At 34.9% G+C, this 19,161-nt stretch overlaps 1 protein-coding gene and 1 pseudogene across 5 annotated transcripts in view; both read left to right on the top strand.

The window, feature by feature from the left end:
- LOC144235920 (disintegrin and metalloproteinase domain-containing protein 5-like) overlaps positions 1–19,161 on the top strand; it is a 112,753-nt gene that overhangs the window by 92,670 nt on the left and 922 nt on the right. For all 5 annotated transcript variants that reach the window (XM_077769532.1, XM_077769533.1, XM_077769531.1 and 2 more), the window contains 2 exons: positions 7,673–7,832; positions 9,492–9,542. In XM_077769532.1, coding sequence (XP_077625658.1) covers positions 7,673–7,832; positions 9,492–9,542 — 211 coding nt within the window. The remainder of the gene's footprint in view (positions 1–7,672; positions 7,833–9,491; positions 9,543–19,161) is intronic.
- Positions 6,503–7,122, top strand: LOC144235919 (large ribosomal subunit protein eL15 pseudogene; annotated as a pseudogene).

The following is a 19,161-nucleotide window of genomic DNA, read 5'->3' as shown; positions in this document are numbered from 1 at the left end:
TTCCTCATTGTATATTATTAAGATTAATAAATGTAAGACTTTTCAAAAGGACAGTATAAATATAATAGGATTAAATATATGCCCTATGTTTAAGAAAATATATTTAATAAAAAATAACAATTACACGATTCTCCTTGTCCTATGATATGGTCAGGTATAATTTTGGCTCTTTGTGTTTAATTGTCCAATTATCCTTCTCTGAATTGCTTGCAGACTTTCAGACATCCTTCCTTTAAAGCAGCAGCAAAATGGAATAGAGCCAATTATATAATTCCTTTTGACTTGAAGCTCTGCTTTATCAAGCCACATTTACTGAATTCAGGTGTCTGTCCATTCTGATAGCATCAGCCAAGGACCTTTTCAACAAATGTATTTGCACATGGCATACTTAGGGCTTTATTTACTAGACACCTATGAGATTTTTCGACTTATAGAGATTATTTTGCAGGTCTCTAAAAATTTTCATTAGCTTTGTTTCTACAGGTGTCTTCTGGTAGACCAGGCATGTATGAGTCAGTTAGAGTAGCATATTTAAATTCATCATAGAGGCTACCCATTTCAAAAATTCTCATCATTTTTAAACAGTGCAAAGCACATTGAATGTCATAAGTAAAACCTATTTTTTTAGGAGAACATGGCTTAAAACATAGAAGTAATTTGAGTTTGTGAAATCTAAGTTTAATTACAAATAAATTAAAATTTTAATGAAGGTACTGAGAAGGTCCTGTTTAACTTCTTGCCTTTTTCTAGTTACATTTTTTGAATTCTAAAGCAGCCTTATTTCCAAAAATATGAGTCATTTTTTTATCGTATGAGTTGATGTCACAACCTATGTGAAACATAGGTACAGTCAGTCCATTTTCCCCCCTCTAGGATCCACATATTATCAAATGGTTTCAGAGAAACATCATGTCAGTTTGTTTTTACTGCAACCTTTCTTTCTATTTGCATACTCAATGTATTGAAAAGTTAGAGAAGTACATTCTCATTGTCCAGCATTTTAAGAAAAAGGTATTATGTCAGGCTAGTATTTTTTTTTTAATGTTTTATTTATTTCTAGGAGAGAGAGAGAGAGAGAGAGAGACAGCATGAGCAGGGGAGGGTCAGAGAGAGAGGGAGTCACAGACTGAAATAGGCTCCAGGCTCTGAGCTGGCTGTCAGCACAGAGCCCGACACGGGGCTCGAACCCACGAACCGTGAGATCATGACCCAAGCGAAAGTCAGACGATCAACCGACTAAGCCACCCATGCGCCCCTAACACATTTTCTATAGCTGGTAACACTAAGAGCCATCTTGTACATGTCCACTTCTGAGGAAGCATCACCTTCCATTTCATAAAGTTTAAAAAATCCAATTATGAGCTTCTGCACACTTTGAGGAAGCTAAAAGTGACCAAAAGCTTTCATTATGAAAGCCTCTTTGTCACAGGCAAACATATCTCACTTCATTCAGTATTGTGTCCAAGGTGTATAGGGTATTTAGCAGGTAAGATCTTTTCCTTGTCTTTGATTAAAAGTTTATAGACTGAATGGGACTTGCAGAAGTTTACATTTGCACTGCCTGCTAAATATGCATACAGATGAGCAAAGTCTCGTTTGGATTTGAGCAAGATAACAAAATTTCTATAGTTTCATTAAAATTTGTATAGAAATTAAGAAACTTATTTTAAACTTCATTTTTTAAATCAAATTACTTAACAGCTGGAGAGATATTTTGCTGCCTCATTCACTTGGTAAGATGTGACAGAATCCTTGCTACACTCAGGAGGCCAACAGATGTTATTAAAATTTTCACATTTTTCTCCCACAGGACATTTTAGGGTAATTAGTGAATCAGGAAAAGTGGAATGAGTGATAGGGCAGTGAATGTTTGTTCCTATAGTGTACCCAAGCTAATTTACTAGTTATTTTTGTCATGACTTTGGTCGCTTTTGGGGAGAGGAAAGTGTTTTGTTGGTTTTGATTTGGGAAACAAAAAAAAATGTAGTTGATTTAAACATACTTCCTTATTTCACNTCGCTTTTGGGGAGAGGAAAGTGTTTTGTTGGTTTTGATTTGGGAAACAAACAAAAAAATGTAGTTGATTTAAACATACTTCCTTATTTCATCCAAGAAATTTGAGATTCAGTCTCCAAATGTGCTTTCACATCCCTATTACAAATTCCTTTTTTACTGAGATATAATTGTCATTAGTTTCAAGTGTACAACATTATTAAATATCTGTATACGTTGTGAAATGATTGCTATTAGTCTTGTTAGCTCCATCACATACATAGTTAGTAGGCTTTTTCTTTCTTGTGATGAGAACTTTTAAGTTCTAGTCTGTTAATAACTTTCAAATATGCAATACTGTTTACTTAGTTACAATGCTGTACATAACACTCCTAGGATTTATTTAGTTTATAACTGGAAGTTTGTACCTTTTGACCCCCCCTCATCCATTTCATTTACCGCCACCCCCACACCTCTGGCAACCATCAATCTGTTCCCTGTTTCTATGAGCTTGTTTTTTCCCCCCACATATATGTGAGATCATATGTGTATGCGTGTACTGTCTTTCTGTCTAATTTCATTTAGCATAATGACCTTGAGGTCTATCCATGTTATTACAAATGGTAAGACTTCATTCTTTTTATGGCTGAATAATATTCCATTGTACGTATATAACCCCATTTTCTTTATCCATTCTTTCATTGATGGACATATATGTTGTGTCCATTTATTGGCTATTATAAATAAAGCTGCAGTGAACATGGAGGTGCATATATAGTTTTGAGTTAGTGTTTTCATTTTCTTTGGCTATGTACCCAGAAGTGGAATTGCTGGATCATATGGTAGTTTTATTTTTAATTTTTTTACCCCCCACCACGTGATTTTCCACAGGGGATGGACCTTTTTACATTTTCACCAACAATGCATAAGCGTTCTCTTTTCTACATGTTTTTGCAAACACTTGTTATTTCTTGTCTTTTTATGATTATCATTTTAACACATGGGAGGTGAAATCTCCTTAATGGTTTTCATTTGTATTTCCCTCTTGATTAGTGATGTTGAGCATCTTTTCATGTATATGTTAGCCATTTGAATATCTTCTTTGGAAAAATCTCTATTCATATTTTGTGCCCATTTAAAAATTGGATTATTTGGGTTTTTGCTGGTGGGTTGGATGAATTCTTAATATATTTTGGATATTAACCCTTTATCAGATATATTATTGGCAAATATTTTCTCTCGTTCAATGGTTTGCCTTTTAATTTTGTTGATGGTTTCCATTGCTGTGCAGCTTTTTAGTTTGATGTAGTCCTGCTTGTTTATTTTTGCTTTTGTTGTTTTTACTTTTGGTGTTAGATTTCAAAAAAGTATCACTAAGATCAGTATCAAGGAGCTTATGACCTGTTTTCTTCTAGGAGTTTTATGGTTTCAGGTGCATTGAAGTCTTCAAAATATTTTGAGTTAACATTTGTATATTATGTAAAATAGTCCAATTTCATTCTTTAGCCTGTGGATAACCAGTTTTCCCAATAGCATTAATTTAAGAGACTATCTTTTCCCCGTTTTATATTCTTGGCTCCTTTGTCATAAAATAATTGGCCATATATATGTAGGTTTATTTCTACATCCAAATTATTTTTGTCATATTGTGTAATAGGCTCTGTTTGGTCATTTACATCTTTAATTCAATTGTATTAAAAATAGCCACGTAGGGTCACCTCAGTGGCTCAGTTGGTTAGGCGTCTGGCTTTTGACTTGGACTCAGGTAATGATCTTGCAGTTCATGGGTTTGAGCCTTAGTGTTGACAGTGCACAGCCTGCTTGGGATTCTCCCTCTCTCTCCCTCTCCATATCTGTCCCTGTCTCTCTGCCCCTCCACCCCTCGTGTGCTCTGTCCCTCTCTCAAAATAAACAAACTTAAAAAAAATAGTCATTTAGCTTTTGTGTTCAGTGATGTCTGGGTCATGCTGGTGTTACTATTGTAATGATTCTGATTATCATCATCTGAGCTCTTAGAAAACATGATTACAATTTTAGCAATATGAAAAATTATATTAGCACTCTCTTGACACAAAGCACAACAGTTAATCCAAAGACTAAGTCAAAGATGGACTGTTAATGATTTCAGTACCCTTACGCTGCACATTTAAGTCACATCACTCAAAATGAATCACAAATAACAATTGTCAACATCTGCAGTCAGAGTTAAAAACAACAACTACAGAAGGCAGGTAACTTATGCTTATTCACTGGACACCAAAACATTGTTGCTTTTAGTTCCTGTTTTGTTTTGTTTTTTAGCTTCCAAATGGATTTTCTTTTGCTTCAACCTTCCAAACCAGTTTCCATAACTCAGAAAATTTCACATCTCAGTAATGGATTATTTGGTATTTGAGACTTCCCATATGACAACTTTGATGGTCCCAGGCAAACGTTCATGGCTGCTTTCCCTAGGTTACTCTGGGTCCAGATGGCAGTAGAATGGTGGCACCTGAACCCGGGATCAGAGGAAACCTTTCAATCCAACTAGTTGCCTTTGGTCAGCTGCCAGAGGGTCTGTCTTAATCCCTTATAGTTGGGGCCTGTAGGTCTACTTTGAAAGCTCCTCACGCAGGAAGAATCCTCTTTTATTCATGGATGGGTAAGTGTTTTTGCTTTATTAAGGCCTCCAGCTGATTGGATGAGGCCTGCTCACAATTGGAGAAATCTATCTGCTTTACCTAGTCTACTGGTTTAAATGTTAATTTCATTCCAATTCACACTCACAGAAATACCCAGAATAATATTTGACCAAATATCTGAGCATGCTGTGGCCTAGTCAAGTTGATACATAAAATTAACCAGTACATACACTAATAATAGTATTTGCTAATAGAAAGATACCAGGAACCCTTCTCTATAAAATTTCTTTGATAGGGTATACTTACCTGTATACATAGATTCTTCTTCTTTTTTAAAACAATTTATTTTGAGAAAGACAGAGAGAGTGAGTAACGGAGGGACAGAGAGAAAGGGGGTAACAGAAGATCTGAGCAGGCCCCGTACTGACAGCAGAGTGCCCGATGCAGGGCTTGAACTCTCGAACGGTGAGGTCATGACCTGAGCCACCCAGCCACCCCTGATTATTCTAAATAAACCTGGAATCTATCTATTTATGGCAGAACAGCCAGTTGGAGAAACTGGGTAGTCATGTAAGCTGCATAATTAACAGTACCATTCATGAGCAGTTTTGTGACTACTTTACTCAAAGCTCTCAATTGTTTTTTTCTGAAATCATTCTGAATGTGGGGGGAAAGGAAAAAGAAGGGAAACTTTTAGGAATTGCAGCTGATGGATTCAAGCTCTTTCAGGAAAAAACTCTTTTTTTGTACCTGATGTTTGCCTACAAAGTTTGGCATGGGTANAAAAAAAAAAAAAAAAAAAAAAAAGATTAAAAAAAATAAAAGATCTATATTTTAGGGAGTCTGATTTAACACTTAAACTGTTGAATCATAAAGGCTAAGACTTTGGGGTAATAAAAGGGAGGGGGTGAAACACCATGAATAGTTATATGCCTGAAAAATTCACTGAGACATATTTGGAATGAAGTAGAAGAAGCTTGAGGGCAGATTACTGGGGACTAATCTTAACCAATGTAAAATGGAGACCCAGAGTAATTATGTGAATTCTTTCATGGTGGTTACTAGTGTCTGTTAAAACTAGATAGTGAAAGGTAAAAATATAAGACCAGTTTTTTGGGTTTCTAGAAATCCTACTTATGTTCTGAGGCTGCCTGGGCATATATTACATTCCTTTATAAATAACGCATGTGGCATCATTGATTATCCAAAAGACTATATAAGTAGCTAAGAATCAATCTGCAGTATTTGGCCAGAGAGGATGCCCTCTTCATCTGATTCACTGGCTTTCTGATTACAAATATAATGTCATCCTCAACCCAGAGCTATTGGGAACCCCAATCACAAGCACAAAGTAGACTGGAAAAATGTTGCTCTTAGCTTGAACTGACTTGAAAAATGCTGTGGGAACTAAAAGAGAAGCACTGGGGCAGTCCTCAGAGGAGTATATTAAGCCCCAACCATACACAACTGTAGCAGGGGGTGGCTCCTCTACATATCATCTCCTCCACTGTTTTAACTGGCAGAGAACAGTATTCTAATCCAAATGAAAAAAAAAAAAACTTGCCAATAAATTTTGGAGAAAGCAGCACTTGATACATTATTAACCCAGATAGGTGGCTGGTATATACAATGAGGTGGAAGTTGAGTACCTGTATAGATCAGATGCTCAGGAATGAATAAAAATGTCAGCTGAGAATGAATAAGAACTGCTGAGGAAAATGTAGATATTAACAGTCAGAAGTGGGTCAAAGCTTGGCCATGCATTCTACAAAATAATTCTAGAGCTATCTTAATGTCCTATAGCTATATTTGATTAAAAACTTAGTAAAGGGGAGAAAGGCTTTTTTCTTTCCGTCTGGTAGCAGCCATCAGCTCAAAGGTAAGCCAAGATGGACGGTTACAAGTACATCCACCAGCTATGAAGAAGCAGTCCCACATAATGCACTTTCTTCTCAGGGTGTGTTGCTGGCACAATTGCCAGCTCTCTGCTCTCCACAACCCCCTTCCCAGCCTCCCTCGCTGATAAAGTCCTTAAAGCACACAAACTGGGGTACAAAGCCAAGCAAGGTTATGTCATACATCGGAATCGTGTGTGACATGGTGACCGTAAATGCCCAGTCCCAAAGGGTGCTACCTGTGGCAAGCTTGTCCATCATGGTGTTAACCTGCTGAAGTTTGCCCCAAACTTTCAGGCTGTTGAGGAGGAGTGACCTTGATGCCACTGTGGGGCTCTAGGAGTCTTGAATTCTTACTGGGTTGGTGAAGATTCCACATACAAATTCTTTGAGATTATCCTCATTGATCCATTCCATAAAGCTATTAGAAGAACTCTGACACACAGTGAGTCACCAAACCAGTCCACAAGCCCAGGGAGAAGGGAATGCTGATATCTGCAGACCATGAAAGCCGTAGCCTTGGAAAGGGTCACAAGTTCTACCACACTGTCAGTGGTTCCTCCCGTGTGGCATGGAGAAGATGCAATGCTCTTCAGCTGTGCCGTTACCACTAATATAAGTAATTCTTGTAAAATTCTTCACTAACAAACAATTTAGGACAGTTAAAAATAAGAACTTAGTTAAATAATTTAGTTATTTAGTGACTATTAATTTTTAATATTTAGAAAAATATGTAATGTAATATAAGAGAAATTAAATGCCACATTTCCCAGATTTAATTCTCATGTATAGGTACAATCCCAATAATCTGTGATATACATGTTAGAATTTTGGATAAGCTATATCAGAAGGAAATTGAAGAAATGTTTGTAAGCATAAAACATATACTTCATCAAAGAATATTACCTTCAATCAAATAAATCACTATATAGTGTAAGGTTGAAAATTCCTGAGCAGTAAAGCACTAGTAGTGGCCCATTTTATATATTATATGTTAATGTATATTCAGTTTTTTAATATAGTCATAAAATATATGAGTGAAGTTTAGTGTTTGGAAATACTGTTGGTAATGATATCCTCTACACATTTTCATTTGGTGAATAAAATTTCTAATATAATTTGAAATTATAAGTAGAATAAAATACCTATACTTTTTCATTATAGGTAAAAGATATTTGGGGGGACGATCTACCACTTTTTCAAAACACCGATTTGAACTCATTTTCTACATTTCTCTACCTGTGCTCATCATCACTGCCGCTGTTTTAATAAAGCAGAATAAAATAAGAGACCTGTGTTACAGGGGGGAAACTGAAAGTGAGAGGTATGTATTTGTTTACTCTTACTAAATTCAGTGAGTCAAAAGTATTCCTGTTTCATCAGGAATAACCTAAGACAGGAGGTAGAATAATAGGAGGTGAGACTCAGGGAAACATTTCAAATCCGTCTGACGTCCTTCATGTTTTTTTCTAGTTTTACTCCTTACTACAAGCGTTCATTTCACCACTAGTATCACTTTAAGAGGAGATACGGCTGCAAAGAGTATCGTGGAGGTCTGCTCAGCCTCTTAGTCTGCCAACCCCGTCTACCTAGTCTTACTGTCCTCGGGCTTCATGAGGATATGTAACACTGCATCTACAGGAATTCTTTAGATACAGGTACCCAGACCAGTGGCAAATGACTTTATTAGAATGGCTCTCTCAACTGAAGATAGTATTTATGAACCTGCTTCCATAACATTTATTTTCCTAAGTATTGATGCTGCTAATTTATAAAAACATTTCTTAACCAGAAATTACACGTGCAGTTTATAACACAGGTAGGAGACAGGAGGCAGCATCATGAAATGGGAAAAAATAAATTTTAGCCTCAGAAAACCGATTTTTAATGCCTAAATCTTGCATGCAGAAACTATGGCACCTTGAGCAATGATTAAACCTCTATGTGTTTAAAATTATTCTCTATCACTCTATACAATGGGAGATAATAATAGCTTTCCAATGAATCATAAACTTTTGGGTATACAAAACTAATAAGTGAAATCACCACGTTATCTGTAACCAGTTACACAAACAAGTAGACAAAATTATGAGGCCCCTTATTCGTAATTTACTATATTTCCTCACAAAATGATTTACCTCTAGTTTTAACTTCCAGGAATTGATAGGAAGAGAAGGCATGAGCATATGTGATGAGAGGAAGAAAAAATAGAACTCTATAGAAAAATTAACTGAAATTTTTGACTGCTACTTTAAGGTTTTAGCTTAATTTGACCAGAGGAGTTAGGGATATCATAGAATCAGAGGGCCTGTCTATTCATATGTGGGCTTGTACATAATTCAATAAATGTAAAATGAAGATGAGAGGAGTTAATCAACAAAGCAAGGTGGCTGATGTCATTTGTTCTAATATTAAGCAAGCATCCATCTACAGATGAATGATAAAGAAGATGTGGTAGATATACACCATGGAATATTACTCAGCTATACAAAATAATAGAATCTTGCCATTTACAACAACATGGATGGAACCAGAGTGTGTTATGCTAAGTGAAATAAGTCAGTCAGAGAAAGCCAAATATGATTTCACTCATATGTGGAATTTAAGAAATGAAACACAAGAACAAAAAAAACAAAAAACAAAACAAGACAAAAGCCAGACTATTAAATACAGAGGACAAACTGGTTGCAAGATAGAAGGTGGGTTGAAGGAATGGGTGAAATAGGTGAGCGGGATTAAGAGTACACTTACCTTGATGAGCCCTGGGTAAAGTATAGAATTGCTGAATCATTATATCGCACACCTGAAAGTAATATAATACAGTATGTTAATGTAATTCAAGAAAGTAAAAAAGAACGGTCCCTGTTTTATTTTGTTGGAAGGAGACATTTATTTAATGTATCACTCTTTTTCTTTGAAAAATAGTCACATAGTTGTTCAAGATTTTTTAATTTTCCCAGCTAAAATAAACTCAATTTTATAGATCTGTGTCAGAAGAAAGCAGCAGTAACAGCAAGTTATCCCACAGTGTAAGGTGAGTATAGAACAATGTGATTAACCATTGTGCATTCTATGTTTTGATCCTTGTTTAGGAGCACTTCAAAACTGTCATTTTGAAACTAAAATACTTGTTCATAATATTCTTTATGGTTCTCACTGTTAGTTAGCATTAATAATACTAAAAAATAAAGCTTACTTTCATGATATCTCAACCTCTCTTCACCAACCTACCCTAAAGGAGTGATTGTTGTATACACTCACAAGCATCAATAAGTACGTAATTTGTGGGATTTATTTTTGAGCATTGGTAAGGAGCACTTATATCAATGACAGTTTACTGCCACATGTAAAGAGCACTGATATTATAAGGGATATCTATGTTCTTGTAGTTACACTATCATCTCACAAAAAATCACTGCTAGTAAGATAAAGCCTTGGCATTTTCATTCATTTTACTGTCTTAATTCATCTGGGAAAGTACATTTAGAGATGAGAAACAGAGCAATCGAACAGAATATTTTATCAAATTATATATTCCTCCTTTGTTATTGGTATGTAAAAATTTCCCATACCATATGATGGATGGAATATAAAAGGAGATAATATTTTATATAGCATCCTAGATTATTTTTCAAGTTCTCTCTTCATCCTTGCAGTGCAAAGTTGCATGCTATGATGTTTGTGTTACAAATATTGGATACGTGTCTGAACTGAGGGAATTACTAATTTTAAAAGAAACACTATTAAGTGTGGACAGTCAACTTCCTAATCCTATTGTCAAGGCAGACTGTTTTAGGTTCTACAAAAATTAAGCATATCACTGCTTTCTAGCTAGGTCTATACTTTAATCCTTTTAATCACAATGAAATGTGTATTAGAGAACAGAGAACAATCAAATATGCTTTATTTCATGATAATCTCTATAGAAAAGATAGAAAAAGATGAAATAATTGCAGTCAAAGACAATGGATGGAAAGAAATCATTAAGGAAAAAGCATAAATAAATAAAATGGAAAATAAATCAACGGGAAAAAATGAGCAAAGAGAGAGGCAGATTCTTGAAAATATTAATGTATATAATTAACTGAAACTACACTGTGTCTAAACCTTCTTTCAAGTAACACCTTCTTTCATTAAGATACGTGTATAATGTAACTTCTACGTAGAAGGATATGAGAATGACCATACGCTTAACTCATTGGAATGTATATAATACGCCCTTTACCTAACATCTTCTTTCATTAAGGCAGTGTTTGTTAATGTATCTGTTGAAGCATGTAGAAACAGAGAAAAAATATTAGCCAGTGGCTCAAAATAAAAGAGAAAGTTATAAAGTACCAATATTAGGTAATAAAACTGCATAGTTTTAAAATCTTTTGGACATTAAAAGAAAGATAAAACTAGTGATAACTTAAAATCAATAAATTTAAATTTTTAGATGAAATATATGTACTTTCCAAAAACAGATCTTTCCCAAAGTAGAGAAAAAAATGAAAATATGAGTAAGTCTTTTCCATTAAAGATCTGGAAACTGTCATTGAAAACGCTCTCACAAAGTTGACATTTGGGATACTGTTTGCATGGCATGCATCAGGAACAAAAGAGCCAAGAGAAATGAAGCCAGCACTTGCTTAATCACATTCTCTTATATTGCACTGGCCAAACAAGTCACAATACCAACCTCAGCATCAATGAGGGGATATGTGTGATACACTCCACACACTCTAATAGGAGATACTAACAGGCCACATGGCAAAGGACATGGATGAATAGACATACCAGAAAAAAAGCGACGATTTGGGAAACTAATTCAAACCATTTAATCTTCCAAATATTTGAAAAAGAAGTAATACCTATCTTACACACACTCATCTGGAGATTTTAAAAATAAGAAGCATATCCCAAGTTTTTCCATGCATCCAGAGTACCCTTAATACCGAAACATGACAAAGACTCTACTAGAAAGGAAAATTATAAATCCATTTCTGATTAAAGATGCAGCAACGTTAAGCAAAACATTTCCAAGTAAACCTAGTTATCATTGTAAAAGATAAATAGCCATGGAGGGGAAGGGTGAACTAGGAATGAAAAGTTCATTTACAATTAGAAAGCCAATATAACTCACCATATTGACAGAAGAGAAAAATTATGTGCTCATTTCTATAGATGAAGGGAAAATAATAGCCTTTCACTATAAAAATGCCCACTTAGTGAGTGCTAGAAGGAGGTTATTGCAATTTGATAAAGGAAATTTGAAACAAGAAAATATACAGCAAACATTCCAGTTAATAGTGAAATTGTGAATGTTTTCCTGAGAACAGGAACATATTCATTTCACAGTTGTATTCCTTTTCAATATTGTGTGGGTGATCCTAGCCAGGAAAATAAGGTAAGAAAAAAAAAGTAGAGATTGGAAATAAAGAATGAATAATGTCATTGTTTGTAGATAATATGACTGTGTACATATAAAAGCATAAGAAATTACAAACCAATTAGAATTAATAAGTGAATTTAAGGTGTCTAGGATACAAGGCAAATATATAATCAAATTTTAAAATGTTTATTTACATATTTATTTATTTTTGAAAGAGAGAGAGCACAAGCAGCGGAGGGCAGAGAGAGAGGCACCGAAGGTGAAGCAGGCTCCAGGCTCTGAGCTGTCAACACAGGGCCTGACACAGGGTTCGAACTCACAAACCCCGACCAAGATCAAGACCTGAGCCAAAGTTGGCTGCTAAACTGACTGAGCCAACCAGGTGCCCCAAGATTTCATTTTTAAGTAATCTCTACACCCAATGTGTAGAGGTGGACAGAGGATCTGAAGTGGGTACATTCTTGAACAACCAGTGAAGAAGAAATAAAAAGGAAATTAGGAAAATTTTTTGTAATTTTTTTTTTAGAAAACATCTTGAGACAAATGAAAATGGAAACACAGCATACCAAAACACAGCTTAGGAGTACCTGGGTGGCTCCGTCGACTGGTTACACATCTGACTCTGGCTCAGGTCATGATCTCATGGTTCGTGGGTTCCAGATCCACCTCAGGCTCTGTGCTGATAGCTCAGAGCCTGGAGCCTGCTTTGGGATTCTGTGTCTCCCTATCTCCCTGCCCCTCACCTACTTGTGCTCTGTCTCTCTCTCACTCTCTCTCAAAACTAAATAAACATTAAAAAATTTTTTAAAGTAGTGCTTAGAGGGAGGTTTATATCACTAAAGGCCTACATTTTTTGAAAAATAGAAAGGTCTCAAATAAAAACCTAATTTTACACATCAGAAAAATGAGAAAGAACAAACTAAAGGCCACAGTTAGCAGAAGGAAGGTAATAATAAAGATTAAAACAGATAATAACAAAATAAAGAATAGATAAGCAATTGGGGCACCTGGGTGACTCAGTTGGGTAAGCATCTGACTTGGGCTCAAGTCATGATCTTGTGGTTCCTGAGTTTGAGCCCCACCTCGGGCTCTGTGCTGAACAGCTCAGAGCCTGGAGCCTGCTTCAGGTTCTGTGTCTCCCTCTCTCTCTGTCCTTCCCCTCACTCATGATCTGTCAATCTCTCTCTCTCTCAAGAATAAACAAACATTTGAAAAAAAGAATATAAAAGCAATTGAAAAAANGAAAATATACAGCAAACATTCCAGTTAATAGTGAAATTGTGAATGTTTTCCTGAGAACAGGAACATATTCATTTCACAGTTGTATTCCTTTTCAATATTGTGTGGGTGATCCTAGCCAGGAAAATAAGGTAAGAAAAAAAAAGTAGAGATTGGAAATAAAGAATGAATAATGTCATTGTTTGTAGATAATATGACTGTGTACATATAAAAGCATAAGAAATTACAAACCAATTAGAATTAATAAGTGAATTTAAGGTGTCTAGGATACAAGGCAAATATATAATCAAATTTTAAAATGTTTATTTACATATTTATTTATTTTTGAAAGAGAGAGAGCACAAGCAGCGGAGGGCAGAGAGAGAGGCACCGAAGGTGAAGCAGGCTCCAGGCTCTGAGCTGTCAACACAGGGCCTGACACAGGGTTCGAACTCACAAACCCCGACCAAGATCAAGACCTGAGCCAAAGTTGGCTGCTAAACTGACTGAGCCAACCAGGTGCCCCAAGATTTCATTTTTAAGTAATCTCTACACCCAATGTGTAGAGGTGGACAGAGGATCTGAAGTGGGTACATTCTTGAACAACCAGTGAAGAAGAAATAAAAAGGAAATTAGGAAAATTTTTTGTAATATTTTTTTTTAGAAAACATCTTGAGACAAATGAAAATGGAAACACAGCATACCAAAACACAGCTTAGGAGTACCTGGGTGGCTCCGTCGACTGGTTACACATCTGACTCTGGCTCAGGTCATGATCTCATGGTTCGTGGGTTCCAGATCCACCTCAGGCTCTGTGCTGATAGCTCAGAGCCTGGAGCCTGCTTTGGGATTCTGTGTCTCCCTATCTCCCGGCCCCTCACCTACTTGTGCTCTGTCTCACTCTCTCTCAAAACTAAATAAACATTAAAAAATTTTTTAAAGTAGTGCTTAGAGGGAGGTTTATATCACTAAAGGCCTACATTTTTTGAAAAATAGAAAGGTCTCAAATAAAAACCTAATTTTACACATCAGAAAAATGAGAAAGAACAAACTAAAGGCCACAGTTAGCAGAAGGAAGGTAATAATAAAGATTAAAACAGATAATAACAAAATAAAGAATAGATAAGCAATTGGGGCACCTGGGTGACTCAGTTGGGTAAGCATCTGACTTGGGCTCAAGTCATGATCTTGTGGTTCCTGAGTTTGAGCCCCACCTCGGGCTCTGTGCTGAACAGCTCAGAGCCTGGAGCCTGCTTCAGGTTCTGTGTCTCCCTCTGTCTCTGTCCTTCCCCTCACTCATGATCTGTCAATCTCTGTCTCTCTCAAGAATAAACAAACATTTGAAAAAAAGAATATGAAAGCAATTGAAAAAATCAATAAAAGTAAGCACTATTTTTTAAATGAAAATTAATTAGCCTTTAGCTAGATTAACACAAAAAGAGAGAAGACTAATATGAATAAAATCAGAAATGAGAGACATTACAACTGGTGCTACAAAAATAAAAAGGATCATAAAAAATTATTATGAACAATTACATGCTAACAAACTGGAAAACCTAAAAGAAGTGAATAAACTTCTAAAAACGTACATCTTACCAAGGCCAAATTATGAAGAAATAGAAAGAAAACATATCAATAACTAGTGAGAAGATTGAACCAGTAATCAAAAACCTCCCAACAAATAAAGTCCAGGATAGACTGTCTCTAGGGGTGAATTCTACCAAACATTTAAGGAAGAAATAATGCCAATCTTCCTCAAACTCTTACAAGAAATTGAAGAAAAGAGAACACTTTCAATCTCATTTTATGAGACTAGCATTACCCTGACACCAAGACCATACAAGGAGACCACGAGAAAAGAAAACTATAGGCTAGTATCTGTGATTGGTATGGATGCAAAAGTCTTCCACAAAATACTAGCAAACAAAGTTCAACAGCATATTAAAAGGATCATCCCCATAACAAAGTGATATCATGGGGTTGTAAGGATGGTTCAGCACACAAATATTAATCAATATGATACATCACATTAACAGAATGAAGAATAAAAATGGTAAGACCATCTCAATGCATACAGAAAAGGCATTTGACAAAATTGAAAGCATATTTATACCAACTTTTAACAAATTAGGTGAAAGGAGAACACTTCAATATAATAAAGGCCATATATGAAAAGCTCACAGCTAATATCATACTCCACAGTAAAAAACTTAAAGCTTTTCCTCTAATATCAAGAACAGGTAAGTATGCCCATTATTACCATATCTTACTAAATCTAGTACTGGAAGCTCTAGCCAAGGCAGTTAGGCAACAAAAAGAAATAAATGGCCTCTAAATCAGAAAAGGAAGAAGTAAAATTGTTCCTGCTTGCAGGTGACATGTTCATATATAATGAAAACCCTAAAAATGCAAAATGAAATACTTAGGAATAAACTTAACTAAGATGGTGAAAGACTTGTGTATTGAGAAGTACAAGACATTGATGAAAGAAATTAAATAAGACACAAACAAATGAGAAGATAATCTAAGTTTTTGATTGAAAGCATTCATATTGTTAAAATGTCCATACTACCAAAGTTATCTATAAATTCGATAAAATTTCAATGGTATTTTTGACAGAAATTAAAAAAACAATTTTAAAATTCACATGGAATGACAAAGGACCCCGAAGAGCCAAAACATCCTGAGAAAGAACAACAAAGCTGAAAGCATCACACTTCCTGGTCTCAAAATATACAGATTACCTTTGAACAACATGAGTTTGAACTGTGTGGGTCCCCTCACACATTTTTAAAAATAAATACAGTATAGTGCTGTAAATGTATGTTATCTTCTTTATAATATTCTTAATAATAATCTCTAGCTTACTTTATTAAGAATACAGTATATAATATATATACAAAATATTTTTAATTGTTTATAATACTAGTAAGGCCTCCAGTCAACAGTAGCCTATTAGTAGGTAAGTTTTAGGTAAGTCAAAAGTTATACAGATTTTCAACTGCATGGGAGGTTGGTGCTCCTAATCCCTGTATTGTTCAAGGGTCAACTGTATTGCAAAGCTACTGTAATCAAACAGTATGGTGTTCATATAAAGACAGATACAGACGGACCAATGGAACAGAATAGAGGGCTCAGACATCAACTCCTACGTATATAGTCAACTGATCTTTGTAAAAAGTACCAAGAATACACAGTGGGGAAGAAAGTCTCTTTGAGAAATGGTGCTGAGAAAAACATGTGGATATTCACATGCAAAAGTATGAAATTTGACCCTTTTCTTACACCATACACAAAAACAGTTCAAAATGGATTAAACATTCAAGTGTAAGACCTGAAACTATAAAACCCCTAGAAGAAAACTTAGGGGGAAAACTTGATGACATTACCCTTGGCAGTGATTTCTGGGGTTGACATCGAAAGTACAGGCAACAAAAGCAAAAAATAGACAAGTAGGATTATATTAAACTAAAAACCTCTGCACAAGGGAAACATTTAACAGAATGAAAGGGCATCCTACAGAATGGGAAAAAATATTTGTGAACCATGTATTAGGGAAAGGGTTAATTGCCAAAACATATAAGGAACTCCTATGATCAATTAAAAAAACCCCTAATAACCTGATTTAAAAGTGAGCTAAAGATTTCAAAAGGCACTTCTCCTAAAATGCTATAGCAATGGACAACAGGTGTATGAAGACTGTCAGCATCACTAATCATCAGGAAAATGCAAATCAAAACCACAATGAAGCATCACCTGTTAGAATGGCTAGTATAAAAAAAATAAGTGTTGTCAAGGTTGTAGAGAAATTGGAACCATTGTACACTGTACGAATGCAAAATATTGCATCCACTATGCAAAACTGTTGAAGAATTTTAAAAAAAAATTAAAAATAGATCTTCAGTGTGATCCAGTAATCCTATTTCTGGATATCTTCCCCAAAGAATTGAAATTAGGATATCAAAATGATATTAGCATTCTCATGTTTGTTGCAGCACTCTTTACCATAGTCAAGATGTGGATACAAACTAAATGTTCATCAGTGGATGGTATATACATAAAGTAGAATGTTGTCCATCTATAAAAAAGAAGGAAATGCTGTATATGTGACAATATAGGTGAGCCTAAAGGGCATTATACTAAGTGAAGTAAGCCAGTCACACAAGGATGAATAACTTTTAAGATTCCACTTATGTGAGGCATCTAAAATAGTGAAACTCATAGAAACAGAGAGTTAGAATAGTGGTTGCCTCAGGCTGGTGGGAGTTCAAGCAAAACAAGATGTTGCTAATGAATGAGAATAAAGTCTCATTTATGCAAGATGAATAAGGTCTAGAGATCTGTGCAGCCTTCTCCCTACTGTTAACAAATACTTAAAAGTTTGCCAAGAGAGCTCCTTTAAATGTTCTTACCCCAAAACAATAAAATTTTTAAAAATTTAAGATGTTTGGCTTCCCAAAATATTTATGGAAGAGAAAAGGCAAACTACAATGTGGGAGAAGATTTTTGTAACACCTATTTCCAATAAAGTACTTATATTCAGAATATATACAGAATCCTTAGAAATCAATAACAAAAGGTGTGAGAACAGAATAGGCAAGTAACTTCTTGCCTAATAGGTAAAAGACTTCGCAAAGTATGATAACGAAGGGGCTCAAAACGTGAAAAATAGCTCAATATCATTATCAGAAAAAGACAAAAGAAAGAAGAGTCTCCTAAACCCCTATAAAAGTGGCTAAAAATTAAAAGTACTAACAACATCAAGGGTTGCTGAGAATATCAAGCAATGTACTCTGACACATTGGAGGTAGAAGTACATGTTGCTACAGCACAGTTTTTACTGTTGAGGGGCCATTTAGCATCTATTAGATTTCAATTTAGTTTATAAATCTTATTTTCATGTTTAATATGGTACTTACCATACTTAAATTTGGTATTTATATTATAATTAACTTGACATTTATTTTCCAGAATTTTGACAAAGATAATTCCCATGAATTTTGAGTCTAACTAGCAAACATATTTTTCTTTCCCTTTCCATTTAACTTGAAGCTTATTGTCTTTACCTTTCCTTTGGTATACTTTTAACTTTAAATCTTACCTTCTTCTCTTCTAACTCAGTAATCTACATATATATAGGTTTCTGTATATTTAACATAAACTCAATCAAAATATTTTTTGTATACATGGATAGGGAGAATTGAAAAAAAGATTCTAAAATTCATATGAAAAGAAAATAGCAATATCCAGGTAAACTTTTATACTAACAATGAATAAAATATAGAGCTTTTTTTATTTTTAAAAAGCACCTTTCTGATTTTTAATGTACTATCAAATGTTTATTAAAATATATAGGAACTTTGGTAAGTATACAAGTTAAAGAGAAGTTTCTCATAATCACAATACTCAAGAAAAATTTCCTTTAATAATATAGATGCATATCTTTTTAAATGTTTTTCTAAGCAAAACATAAATATACTTGGAGCCTCATTGAGATTCTTTCTCTCCTTCTCACTCTGTCTCTGTCTCTCAAAATAAACTTTTTAAAAAAGAAAATACACAACACACTTATATGAGGTTACAGGCATTTTTGAGACTTTGTATGAGAGATGCTTAGCCTATTTGCACCCTCTCCCATCTCTCACTGCACTGATTTTTGTTACATAAATTGGAATTTTAGACCTAGTCTACCATGAATAAATTCCTGTATTTTAAACATGTTTTATCTTCGTTCCAAAATTTTTGTCATTTTCAGTTTTGTACTGACATTTACAACAAACATTTTGACATTATTTTATGCTGAACTGGTTTCATTTTTCATTATAAAGGGTGAGTTTTAGATTTTAATTACATTTGGATCTTTTTCCATCCAGAGACCTTGGAATGCCCAAATCTTACTTTAATTGCCCTTTCTTTTCTTTTTTCTTTCTTTTTTTTTTCTTTTCTTCTTTTCTTTTTCTTTTCCTTTTTCTCCTTCCTTCCTTCCTTCCTTCCTTCCTTCCTTCCTTCCTTCCTTCCTTCCTTCCTTCCTTCTTCCTTCCTTCCTTCCTTCCTTCCTTCC

Source organism: Crocuta crocuta, unplaced genomic scaffold (assembly GCF_008692635.1).
Source record: "Crocuta crocuta isolate KB4526 unplaced genomic scaffold, BGI_CrCroc_1.0 scaffold698, whole genome shotgun sequence".
Lineage (NCBI taxonomy): Eukaryota > Metazoa > Chordata > Mammalia > Carnivora > Hyaenidae > Crocuta > Crocuta crocuta.
Note: the sequence above shows the minus strand (reverse complement) of the source record. Positions and strands in the feature narration are given on the sequence as shown.